We start from the raw sequence: 12,991 nt of genomic DNA on the forward strand, positions 1-12,991 counted from the left end.
TGATAAAACATGTCAATTGTAGTAGCAAACTGCTAACAGTAATGTTGTCAATTTCAGCATTACACCATGTACTGTATATGCATATGGCAAATCATAAATATTACGTGTAGACTTCAAGAAAGTGTTATTACATGTTTACTTGTCTTAAAAGAAAAAAAAACAACAACAAAACAAACATGTGGAAGCATTAAAATGTTAGCTACCAATGTAATGTATGGAGGGAGGGGGATACAATGTGCATCTCATCATATTGGAAAGATGCCTTGATTGGCCACCATAAAACTGTAACAGCCTTTGTTATTTGTATTAATTTATTGTCAGGCTATTTTACAGTCCTTACTTATTTTAGGCAACCAGCTGTTTATGTGAACTAGACCTTGAGGGACTAGAAACACATTCTGGTTAGGCTGAATAAAAATGAATTTAGAATGCAGTTATGCTGTTGTTTGTGCACACATTTCTTACCTAACCTGATTTAAGATCTGTCCAGATTTGGTTTAATGGGTCTGTTTCATTACAAACCTTAAAGCCGCAGTTCATTACATTCAGTACTTAGTAAAATCAGGCAATTTATAAATGAAATGGATATTATTATTATTAAAGATTAGATAACAAGTGTAATCTCTATGCCATTCATTTTCATTGGGATTTGTGATAGCACCACATAGTACAGTTTACTTCACAATCGGTCTTTAGTGACACCAAGCCGAATGGTAAATACAATAATTTACGTAATGCGTAAATAATGCAATGCCTAATAAGTATGTGTATGTATGTATGTATTTATTTATTTGTCACAGGTGCAACAAAAAATGATACAGAAATTAGACCAAACTTTACAGAATGCTGTACGAGAGGGGGACATGAATGCAATCCAGGTAGTATGTGTCACACAGTGGAACCTTTGTATGCCACTTCTTCAACACAATATTAGAAAAAGTGTCAGGAAACAGCTGATCCGAGTGGCAGAGGTCCTAGAGGAGATAAACAGGTACTGGAAAAGTCAACTGGTACAAAATTTGAACCAAAAGACATCAAAAAGACTAGCATGAACACTTACGTTTTATTTCCATTTGTTTAGCTTGATGTTTCAGCTGCGCTGCAAGATCCATATAGAGATAAGTCAAATTGAAGAGGATGACGATCGGATAGAGAATGCCATTCAACATGTTCATAAAGCATTACGTTTGGATGACAAAGGACTATATAGAGAGTGTCTCCAGACATCTCTTCACCTTCTTACTCTACGTGGGATGTTGTACAAGAGACCTGACCGACCAGAGGACCAAGCTGCAATGACCATTGAGCAGGTATTTTATAGTAAAATAGAATGGAACACAATCTTTGTATTTTCAGTGTTGCATACCAAAGTATAATGTGTTCAATTAGACTGGTATTAAATGACCTTTCAGAAGATGCGAAGAAAATCTAAATCTATTAATTGGTGTCTGTTTTTGTTATTACAGGAAAACAGGGTGTGATGTAATGTAATGCTTTCAATATAGTAATAATAATAATAATAATAATAATAATAATAATAATAATAATAATGTATGATTGTATGCAATATTCAAGGCGAAGAAAGGAAATCCAAATGATGGTGTGAGAAAAAAGCGTCCCCTGCTGGTTAATGCTGGCATAGCTTTAGGTGTGGACTACGGAAAGTTCACCAAGAACTACCACTTTTACTTCGATTTCCATTTTTTATGTTATGTATTAAGACGTATTAATATGTGTATATATATATATATATATATATATATATATATATATATATATATATATAAGTTTGTATTCATTTTTTCCTACAGTTTCCACAGCGAAAACCAGAAATAGCCTAATAAGCCAACTTTCTGCAAAAGCCCAGCATCATACTTCATCAATACAAAAGATAGATGGACACCTAAAAAGATTAGGAAATCACAATGACAAAGAAAGGTTTGTATTTGTAGCTTATATGTTACAATATATGAGTGTGTGCAGTTTTATAAAAAACACCATGAAAATGAAAATGAGTCGATCATAAGATAGTGTAATATGAAAGTTTTAACTTTGGACACAAACCATTACTTCAAACCAAGCATATATAGAAAAATATATATTTGCAAGAAAGTTGTTTTTCCATGAGAGCCAAGAAAATGTTTTTTTCAAATATCTTAAACTGAGCTCTTTCATTTTAGAATGAGACTCTGGGCAAGTTTAGCAAAAGTAGCAAGAAAGCAGGAAGTGTGGGATGTCTGTTGTGCTGCATGTAGGTTCTGTCTATTGTACGATGACGATCGCTGGAAAGCTCCAAAAAAAGTTGATTGTAAGTATTGATACAATTTCGTATGTACAAACCATTTAACATTATGTTAACAGTGTTGTCAACTGTATAAAATAGGTGTTCATGGGTGTTAGAGGGAGGATGAGAATGGATGTTTGTTATAGAGGTGGAGGCCTGTGTTTCATGTTCCGTGCTGTGCTGTCTGTTTGTTTATTTTTATCTGCTTTTGTTTTGGCCCTTGTGCCTTTTATTTTGATAAGTGTGTTTTTGTAAATATTTTGTCCATTTTTATTTTTGTTTATTTTTTAATTAAAACTGAGTATTAGCACATTTAACCTTGCAGCTTTCTGTGTCTGAGTCTCTATCCCAGCCGTTACCATCTGGAATGTGACTACCGCTCCACAGTAACCTAGAGAATCAAAGTGCTTCGAATTTTTAGACATCGATTACATGAATCGTAAGATTTGATGTAAACACCACAACTTTTCCGGGCTTGTCGTTTCATAAGAATGTTGATCTAATTAAGTGAAACTTTATTTATTATATGTGCAAGTTTAACAAAAATAAAAACAGCATCAAATGTAAAATATTGGATCACTATATACAAGTCACAAGTATAAAAACAAAACAAAAAAGTGTAATAATTGTGTGTAATTATGATTTGATTATAGGCAACTATTTAGTATAAAAAAACAAAACAAAAAAAACATCTGTATATGTTTTTAACTTTCTGTAGATGAAAACAAAGATGATGAAAGTGCAATGGAAGGAATTCTTGGTGATGTTACTTTAGCTCAAGGATCCCCAAAAATGATAAAACAATCATTGGAAAAGGATTTAATACGGTTACTTGCCCAAATACGGTTAATTTGTGCAGAGGTAAGCTCTTTATATTTGTTTGTATATGGAAGAATAAAAGTGTATTATTTTCAGACCAAAAAATAGCTAAATATAAGTTAAGACAGTAAAACTGTTTCAGTTACACATTTGATAGTTATTGGGGAAAAAATTAAAAGTAAATTCAGTAAAGAAGTAGAGTGTATTGACACGTTATATACATAGTAGAGTACACCATATTGGGTAACATGATTAAAGACCAAAAGCACTGTATAGCTACTTGTAGTCAACCAAATGGTCCTTGAATAAAGTACATTTCATTTATAGTTTTATGTTATAAAATTAACTGAAATACAAAAACAAATCTAAAACCTAAACTGTCTTAAACATTCATAAAAGTAGTACACACAGTTTTTTTAAGTTAAAAAGGAGTAATCAAAGTATTAATTTATTGCATGTGTAATTCTATTTTATAAACAAAATTTGACTGTGTCACAGTCAATAATTAATACCTAATATGTATGACACTTTGTTTATTTGATACTTATTTTGTATTACTTTTGGATTCTCTTTGGAAGATAGTGTAATCTCAGATTTCATTTAAATCTACAAAACATATTTGTGACACAGAATTATTTGTTCAGTCTTGTGACTGTTAGTACTAGATACATATTGTGTTTAGTATAGACACTATTTTGCTCAGGACTATTAATAAAGCTTCCTTGCTTACTGTGTGTAATTATGATTTGATTATAGGCAACTATTTACAAGTTAAGATCAGAAGGAATCCTGCTTAATGACAAAGCTGTTCCACCAGAGGACAAAAGTAAACATCCCATAGGATTTATTGTGAAAAGTCCAGAAACTGACCCAGAGTGGATAATCTACAGGTACTTCCAAATCTTGTGTTTAACTAAACATTGTTTACAAGATAGTGGGTGCACTAATATAATTACAGACATAGCCAGTACCTTCACTAATGCAGAACGATATTCATGAATATTGCTTTACGACTGTAACCAACAACATTATATTTTAGGGACTGGATCCAGTATTTATCCACCTATGCAACAGAGAACCTTTTACGAGCAGCAGAGCTGGGAGTAGAGCTGCACGAAGCCTGGATTGTTTGCAATGCTGCTGTGTACATCTGGAACTACAATAACCATCTCATTAGGTCTGGAAGGCAGTGGGAGCTTGTTGGTACTCTTGAGACAATACTTGCTGCTCTCAAGCAAACTGGTCACAGTGGGTGAGTCTTTTGAATGAAGCTGCAAGGTATCTTGATACATAACAAGGCATAAAACTTGACAGTGTACTAAATCCTGTTTTGCAGTTACTGTACTATTTAGTAAAACACTTATTTTATACACAATAGTGTATTTAATTAATTTTCACAGAAAATTTCACACATTTTATTTATAGGGAACTATTTACAAGTACAGTAGGAGTAGAAGGCATGACAAAATTGTTTCACCAGAGAACAGTAATAAACATCCCATAATTTTAAAGTGGATTGATGTTTTTTTTTTAAGAAACTGTGGCCAAATTGTCCTTTATTTGGTTGATAAAATTAGCAGATTTTATTATGAAGATGATTTGCTTGAGACTTGTGATTGAAAGCTGACACCCTGGGATCCTTCAAGAAGCTGCTCAATGAGATTTTGGGAAAAATAAGCTACTAACGACCAAACGAGCAAGATGGGTCTAATGGTCTCTAGTTTGTAAACTTATGTTAAAGATTTTATTACTGTTTATTTTTTGCAGAGAAACTGTGCTTTTGGTAATGCTGTGCAATACTTTAGCCCAGGGCTTGATTTATCCCTGGATTCCAAGCTCTGCTAAAAACAGTGACGAGAAGAAAGAGGCAGAGAAGAGAGAACGTGAAAAATATACTCCAACTGAAAAAATCAAAAAGGGGGCTGGAAAAGGGACAGAAAAGTCAAGCAGTGTGCAAACTTTTTCGCTTGATCAGAATGGTCTGCAGGATGTAAAAAAAGCTTTGGAGGTAAAGTATCCAGAAGATTATACTGCATGACTTGTATTTACTGTACTTGTATGCTTAAGTGGTACATTAAACTATCCTTGTTTTTCATTTGTGCAGGTTTGTGAATATGCACTGAACTTGACCAATGGTAATGTGCCTTCTGAAGTAGTTCCCATTGATGTAAAACAGCAGATTATTGTGACTTGGATCAAAGTGAAGCAGCTTCTGCAACAACAAATTGGTCCAAGGCTTGAAATTGATGATGAGGTAAACCTTTTAAACCTAAAGCCATTTGGTCACTACAGTTGAAGTGTTTAAATGAAATGTTTACTCAAACAATTTCTGTATACTGTGAAAAATAAACTGTATACCTGCTGTAGAAGGGCTGGGTTACATTAAAGGAAAATGGAAAAAAAAACAGAGAACAATAGCTGTTTGTATTCGCCCACATTATTTGCCCTTAACTTTGATGTCCACATTTCAGTATAATACATTTTTAATGTGTTCAATAACATTAATTTTTTAGGGAAAAAATGATACCCAGAGTGCTATGACAAAGGTACTTGTTGGACTAGAAATGCACTCATGTAATCGTTCAAATTTAATGGAATTCTCTGCTCCTAATCTTTCTGTGGTAAGTATCAAGTACAAACGTTTCGTGTTTGATTGTTAAATTATAAACTAAAGAGTACCTGGAGCAAAACAAAAACCTTAGTCCAATTATTTACTAAGCGTTTTATACCTCTGATTTTAAATGTGTTCTGTGAAACAGAGCTTTTGAGTTACCTATTTATTTATTTATTTATTTTTCGTTCTATACCTATTGGTGTCTAAACTTCTTATTCGCATATTAGCTTGAGCAATTTTGAACCCATATTACAGTTTCTGTATCAATGGAGTGAATGAGAAGAAATATATAACGAAATGTGCTGTTGTAATAATTTTCAGTTGGTGAAGATGACCTCCGATTGCAGTTGGTCTGATCCAGTGGTTGAACTGCAGGCATGGGTGCAGCTTGCACACTTTGCTAATTTGCTTCATGATCATGAATTAGTATTGGTGTGCTCCCAGAGGGCAATGCAGCTAGAAGAAGCAGCAGCTAAAAAAGCTAAATTAAATAAGCAAGAGATGTAAGTTTATCCTATTACATGGCATTATAGTAGTACATACTCCAGTGGGAAATTGTAGTGTTTAACCGAAAGCAGTTTGTATCTTTATTAATGCTTTAACTTGTAGGAGTCGTCGATATAACTCTCTGTAAAGTTTTGCCACGGAGCAACAAAACTTAAAAGTAGAAAAAAAGGACCTCTAGTGACAACTGAATATTGCAGTTAGAAATGAACCTGTGTGCACTGTGCATGTTTATATTACCTGTACATAATAAGCACACATTGGTATACATGTTTGTATAAACTTCTGTTGTCCTATGAAAATGTGTAAAATACTGTATATTAAGTTTGTTTTATGTATGTTCAATGTTTATTTATCCAGATATGATTATAAAGTTGTGCAAGAGATGTTGAGTACTGCTGCCTGTATCCAGGGACAAAGCATAATGCAGACCTCAGCAGGAAAACCACATTTACGGAAAGCAGCTTTGAATGTATTTGAATTGAGTGCCAGGTAAGCAAATGTATTCCTCGTGCATGCAGTCATTAATTGAAATGTTTTTGTTTTTTAATGTACTGTAATGTGTTTTAATGTATTTTAATGTGACATTGTATCCTCATGGCAAGTTGATTCATACAATTTAGTTATGGTTAATTTGTAGCACCCTAGGCAATCACACTCCTAGCTAGCTGCTCTAGTACCTCATCTCGCCCGCATCGTCTGTAGCAAGAGTGCATTATTAGTAGCAGCTTTAAAATATTTCTGTTTTCAGGTATCCCTTGGTAAATTGAGAGAGAGACCTGTTGTTGAAAATTTAAATGCTGGCACAGATGCCCAGGTTTTTATTTACTTGCAATTCACAATAATAGACTATTGAAGATGAGGGAGGACCATGCTGCACCACTGAACTACCAGCACTGCCATTTAGGGGATGTTGCTTCTTCAGTAGGGCTGTGGTGTATACCAACAATAGTTTTCTCACATAGCTTTTTTTTTTTTTTTTTTTTTTAGTTATGCAGAAAAAGCAAGAAGCAACAAACTTGTAATGGTGGCGGCTCGACACTTCTGGAATACTTGTTGGCCTCTTATACACTCACCAGCAGAAAGAGAAATGTTATTGGGCTCAATTATAAAGATACTAAAGGCCATCGCTACTAGTTCCAAGGAGAAACCGGTAAGAGAAAACATGCATATAAGTATTGTACACAAAAGTCTACATAACTATATAACTTTCAGATTCCCTTAATTTTCTAAATGCCTAATATCACACTCACTCTCTGTGATTTCTCTTTTTACCAACAGGATGAATTGGATCAATTGCCTGCACAGGCAAGCATAACATTTGGAGATTCCACTGCTACAAGTGCATCAGCAGTTACAAGTTAGTATCAGTAAAATAAGGATCTTTTACCCAGTTCCATTGGACAGCATTACAGTAACTTGCCACTTTATTTCTACCACTTTCTAAGGTGTTGGAAACCCAGAAGAGGATCTTACTTTGAGAGCAGCTATGTATGGGCTTTTGTTCCATATTTTTGCAGATAGAAAGGAATGGGAAGCAGGCCTAAAAGTTCTTGATGAGGCAATCAGAGAAATGCCCAGAACAAAGCACAGACTGTGAGTTCACTATATTCTTCCTTCTTGTTGAGCTGGTACTAAAACAAGTCACGTTAATAAAAGTGCATAAAGTTATGTGAAGCCTAAAAATGAAAGGTGCTTTATAAATCTAAGATTTTTGCTGTATTGTTGTGAAAATTATTAATATAAACTCCATTGTACATGTTGTAATCAATAAGTTGAGGTTTTTAACTGTAAATCTCATGGCTGACATGTATTTTTTTCTGCAGCCTCATTTTCAAGCACAGGGTTATTGTGAAAGCCAGACTTGGTCACAGTATAATGATGGATATTCAGAAATTCAAAGATGAGAATGAAGATTATGTTTCTTACATGTGGCATCGTGTGGCACTCTGCTCTAAGGAAACAGTAGAGCAGTTAACATGTTATCAGAATGCCATTGAATCTTTGCAGGTTTGTCATTTTTAAACTTATTTTTCCAATGTAAAATAAATAAAACAGTTATATTTTGTTGCACTATTTAAATCCCTGCCCTTTTATGTTTTAGAACATCTGAAATTTCCATTCTCATCAGCTCATATTTTTATGTTTTAGAACATCTAAAATTTCCATTCTCATCAGCTCGTATCTTCTAAAACAGTTGAAATATATACGTAATGTATATGTTATGTGCAAAAAAAAAACAAACAAAAAAAAAAAAAGTTTGTTTACCTTTACGTGCCCTGTGACTTATGGCTATCATATTGTGGTCAGGTAATTTGGTTTCCAGATGATATGGACCAAATGTTTTGAGGTTTTAGCTTATCACTTGGTTATATGATTCCATAATGCAAATTAGTTTTTTGTTTCATATTAAAAAAAAAACAAACAAAAAAAAAACCTTTATGGCAGTAATCTAAGGTAAAAAATATCACTTATTCTTACTGCTTACTTTTTGACTCTTTGATGAATATGTCTTCAATGTATAGGTCTCCCTCTGTGTAGTTTATTAAAACAGAGGCTTAACATGATACGATTGTGTTTTCAGATTGGATAAGTCATAAGTTGTGGAAGAAATATAAAAATCGTTCAGATACAGACATAACAAATATGGTAACACAATACCTGTAGTATACTGGGATGTGACTGTAGTACAATGTATGCCCTAATACATTTGCCAAATGTTTTTCGCTAATAGCCAAAAAAAATTGATCCCTTGGTTTTGACATTCATTTGAAGTCTGTTTGTAAGATTTCTTTTGACACCATCTCTACATAGAAATCAATATAACCCTTTTTTATACTTTTAAGAATGGCACTGAATTGTTTCGCTAGGCTGTTCGAACTATATTGCTAGCATAATCATGAGTTCAACTGCTGATCTTATCACAATGCAAAATTTCCACACACGAAAACTATGATAGAACACACACACAAAAAAGATCTGTCCTGTCTAATAATTAAAACTACCTCTATTTTCTCAGCAGTATTGCTAAATAAAACAGTTGTTGCCTGTAAAGTGAACAGTCTGTCGAATACAGAACTTGATGGGCACCAACAGGGAAAGTGTTTTTTTTTTCTGCAAATGATATGATTCATTCATAAGTTCCATTCATTTGACTTGACTTGCAGTAATTGCTTTTCATTCCACCCAGTTTGTTCTGTTATTGATTAGTTTGTCAATGTGTTAACTGCCATGTGCAAGTATTTCATTTTTTATGTGATATCCATGCTTTCTTCGTTGTTTAGTAGCTTGAATATAAGGGTAAGAAGCGCATTGATTTCCCAACTGTAACTGTCATACTATGTTATGCCCCTTTTAGTTAACTACTGTCTTAAACCAGTCAGGTAAATCTAAATGTAATGGGTTAATAATCACCGGTTAACTGGCTGATTGCTTGGGGATAACTAGTTAAAGCATGTCAGGATGTGAATTAACAGTATATATATTTTTTTCAGAAACCAGAGAGTGACTGGCAGAAGGTGGATTATTTGCTTGAGTTTGGAGAATGGCTTTACAAAAATCAGTTCCCTATTACAGATTCACTTTACCAGATAGAATGGGCTATTGATATACTTCTGCACATGACATATTTGGAAGATAACCAGGATTATGGTATTACATTTTACTTTTTAGCATAAAAATTGGTTATCCTTTTAAGTACATCCCAAATATTTGGTGTAAGCAATGGTATACTGTGTACTTTCTTTCAGAGCTTAGTCAGTTCTAAGCTCTCTATTATTATTATTATTATTATTATTATTGCTATTTGAGATTGAGTAATTTGAAAATCCGTGAAATCTGTGCTTCAGATATTAAACAAAAGCAAAAATCTAGATCAAAGATCTGGAATGTATGTGTGTTGCAGGGAGGACTTTTGTGCCCTTACTGTTACTTAAGATATGATTACTGTTTGTAGGCCACAATAAGAATAAAGTAACTAACCTTTTTCACAGTTTGCAGAGATTCATAGTCATGATAATCTCTGCTCGTCCCTTTTTTAAATTGGGCATGTCACTAATTTTTTTTTGTTATTTATTGTTTGCAGAGGGGCATGCTGAAAAAGACAACATAATCCCAATAAAGCATCAGTCTGACATTGGAGTGCAAATTGCAAATACCAGCCTGTCTATTACTGACTTAAAACATGTGAAACAGCTCGAGGCTCTCATTAGAGCACACACATTAATGGCAGTCATTTCAAGCTGTGCTTCTCCTCAGTACCAACAGCACTGTCTTATGGCTTATGCTTACGTAATGCGCATCTGGCAGGTAATGAGCTAGGGTTACCGAACTAAATGATTCTAAAAATTGGTTATTTTTAATGACTTGCTATACAATCTTGACTGTTTTGCATATTATTCACTAGTTGACACATGAACAAAATGTGACACAATGAGGACAGTGAATCAGTGCAGGGTCTTAACAGTAAAGTACTGTGAATTACAGTATAAATATTACACTATTGTTTAACCCCAATAGGTATCATTATCAGCTGCTGCCCTGATTATCAAGGATTCACTGAAAAATCCTTCTGCTCCTCCTTCCCGTTCTACTCCCGTTTCCACTCCAAAGAAAGACAAAGAAAACAAATCCAAACAGGTAAGAAATAGAAGTAAATCTTGTACTCTGGGTAGCATACATGGTGTCCCTGGGTGTACCACCGCAAACTTTGTTCATAGTAGAGTTACCAGAATACTCTTGATAGTAACTCTTACAAGCAATTTCCATAATGGTGTTCATTGCTTAGAATTACTATTGTACTCCAGGCAGAATCACATAGGCCTTTTTAGAACACACATATGTCCTGAATACCCAGTGATCCAAAAAGAACAAAATAAAATGTAGTTCTTTTTGTTTACAAAGATCGAATTATTTGTCATTTTACAAGTATAGTAGCAATGATGTTGACTGTTTTTTGTTTTTTTTTAAGGACAGTATGTTTTACTATAGAGTATTTATATGTACATTCTCTGATGTTAAACAGTTTTATTTTTTTTTAAGTGGTAAAGTTGATTTGTTTAAAATATACCTTGTTAAACAGTTTGAGACAAAGTTAGAAATGTATTCTAATTTTTTTAAAATACTGTCCATAAAAAAAACAAATGCAACCCCCCCCCCCCCCAAAAAACGTTCTTTAACAGTCCATGCTTCAATCATCATCATTGATACCATACGTAAAAGGATGATAGAAGGCTTTAGTTTTGTGAATAGGGTAGTGAGTCATTTTCATATTTCTTTTTTGTGTTCAGATTGTTTAATAGAGTAAGAGCATATACCTGAAAAAGCTGATCCCTAACAACATAATTTATTCATGCAGCCTCCACCTCCAGTTCGAGAGAAACCAAAGCAAAAGGGGTCACCAGATAGTTTGCCTTCTTATCCAGAGGAGTGGGCTGGGTATGACTGCCCTGATGAAGTCAGAAAGGCCTTTAAACAGGATCTAAGTTATTCTTCTGTGAATGAGAGGAACATCACAAAACCTGTAAGTTAATGCATTATAGAAAACCATCTAAAAAGAACCAGAAAATATGTATAATTAATTTGTGTAAAGGTTTGTATAATCATAATTATGTTTATTATAATTTTTTTTTTCATTAAAGACTCGAAGCTTGTTCTATTTGGATCAGTTAGTGAAAGAGCTGAAGTTTTTGTCACTAACCCATTTGACATTGCCTGTTCTACAACTTGCTGAGGTCATTGCCCATGAAGTGATGGACAGCAAGAGTCTGTCTGACCTCTACCATCTAAGGTTAGTACTGTTACTTCATGAAAAAGAAATTGCCTTACGGTTATAGGAAGATGAACTACCAAGTCATACTGTATGTTTAAAGTGTTCTGCTAGATGAAGAGGGAATGCAATGATCAAATTGGTGTAGAAGTATAGATAAATACAAGTATGTGTTCATTAATTTTTTTTTTTTTTTACAGAATTGCACAGATTTCTTCAGGGCTTGGTTTTAATCTCTTTGCGACATACCACGAGAAGGTTGTTGGAACAGTGTTCATACACGAGGAGGAACAGACCAAGTTTGTCATTGACCCATTTATACAATTGAATTTTAAGCCGAAAATATAGCTACACAGTGAAATCAGTGGAACTGGAACAACTGTTAAAGTGGGGGTGCTGAAAGCCATTGAACACAACTGTAACCCCTGCATATGATGGAAGCCATACAAAAACAAGGGGTGCTACTGCACCCCCAGCACCCCTAGTTCCGAGCCCCATGAGTGAAATGCTATCATTTGTATAAGGATTAAAATGTTAATTATAGTGAAAATGTATTCATTCTTATAACACTGCATGCTTGAAAAGAAAATTCCACAAAATTGTTAAACCAGTCTCGGATGCTGAAAATAATATTCTGTCTTTTACATTAGGCATGCTGTCATATTTTTGCTAGCGTGACAGGAAAAGGTGCTCGTTATGCATGTAACTCAACGCTACTCAGTACACGGGGTGCCCATCATATTCTCTGAGAAAAAACAAATGTTGTTCAGTATTGGCTTTTAATAAATGTATAGCTACATCCTTAAATCAAAGCAAACTAATTTTTTCTAGATGCTAACACTATTACATTAACTCTTTAGGTGTCGACAAACTATTGTTTTGCATAAGGAGAAACAAATGCAGGCAATAAAAGACGGAACACCAAAGATTTCAGATGAAACTCAGTTGGAAAAGGTTGGCTAACTTACTGTCTTCATTTCTGTCTTACAAAGTGATTCCCACA

General features: G+C 34.0%; 1 protein-coding gene across 1 annotated transcript in view; it reads left to right on the forward strand.

Moving 5' to 3' along the window:
- Nucleotides 1–12,991, forward strand: part of LOC121321634 (cilia- and flagella-associated protein 46) — a 42,207-nt gene that overhangs the window by 6,311 nt on the left and 22,905 nt on the right. Inside the window, exons 12-35 of the mRNA XM_041260634.1 lie at nucleotides 801–991; nucleotides 1,082–1,310; nucleotides 1,576–1,648; nucleotides 1,812–1,938; nucleotides 2,181–2,308; nucleotides 3,003–3,145; nucleotides 3,860–3,993; nucleotides 4,143–4,355; nucleotides 4,871–5,111; nucleotides 5,208–5,357; nucleotides 5,617–5,724; nucleotides 6,039–6,220; nucleotides 6,582–6,713; nucleotides 7,212–7,374; nucleotides 7,503–7,581; nucleotides 7,670–7,817; nucleotides 8,048–8,231; nucleotides 9,716–9,872; nucleotides 10,306–10,529; nucleotides 10,740–10,859; nucleotides 11,578–11,742; nucleotides 11,861–12,009; nucleotides 12,189–12,287; nucleotides 12,849–12,942. Of these exons, the coding sequence (XP_041116568.1) occupies nucleotides 801–991; nucleotides 1,082–1,310; nucleotides 1,576–1,648; nucleotides 1,812–1,938; nucleotides 2,181–2,308; nucleotides 3,003–3,145; nucleotides 3,860–3,993; nucleotides 4,143–4,355; nucleotides 4,871–5,111; nucleotides 5,208–5,357; nucleotides 5,617–5,724; nucleotides 6,039–6,220; nucleotides 6,582–6,713; nucleotides 7,212–7,374; nucleotides 7,503–7,581; nucleotides 7,670–7,817; nucleotides 8,048–8,231; nucleotides 9,716–9,872; nucleotides 10,306–10,529; nucleotides 10,740–10,859; nucleotides 11,578–11,742; nucleotides 11,861–12,009; nucleotides 12,189–12,287; nucleotides 12,849–12,942 (3,633 nt within the window). The remainder of the gene's footprint in view (nucleotides 1–800; nucleotides 992–1,081; nucleotides 1,311–1,575; nucleotides 1,649–1,811; nucleotides 1,939–2,180; nucleotides 2,309–3,002; nucleotides 3,146–3,859; nucleotides 3,994–4,142; nucleotides 4,356–4,870; nucleotides 5,112–5,207; nucleotides 5,358–5,616; nucleotides 5,725–6,038; nucleotides 6,221–6,581; nucleotides 6,714–7,211; nucleotides 7,375–7,502; nucleotides 7,582–7,669; nucleotides 7,818–8,047; nucleotides 8,232–9,715; nucleotides 9,873–10,305; nucleotides 10,530–10,739; nucleotides 10,860–11,577; nucleotides 11,743–11,860; nucleotides 12,010–12,188; nucleotides 12,288–12,848; nucleotides 12,943–12,991) is intronic.

The sequence above is a fragment of the Polyodon spathula genome, chromosome 10 (genome assembly GCF_017654505.1).
Source record: "Polyodon spathula isolate WHYD16114869_AA chromosome 10, ASM1765450v1, whole genome shotgun sequence".
In the NCBI taxonomy this organism is placed as follows: Eukaryota; Metazoa; Chordata; class Actinopteri; order Acipenseriformes; family Polyodontidae; genus Polyodon; species Polyodon spathula.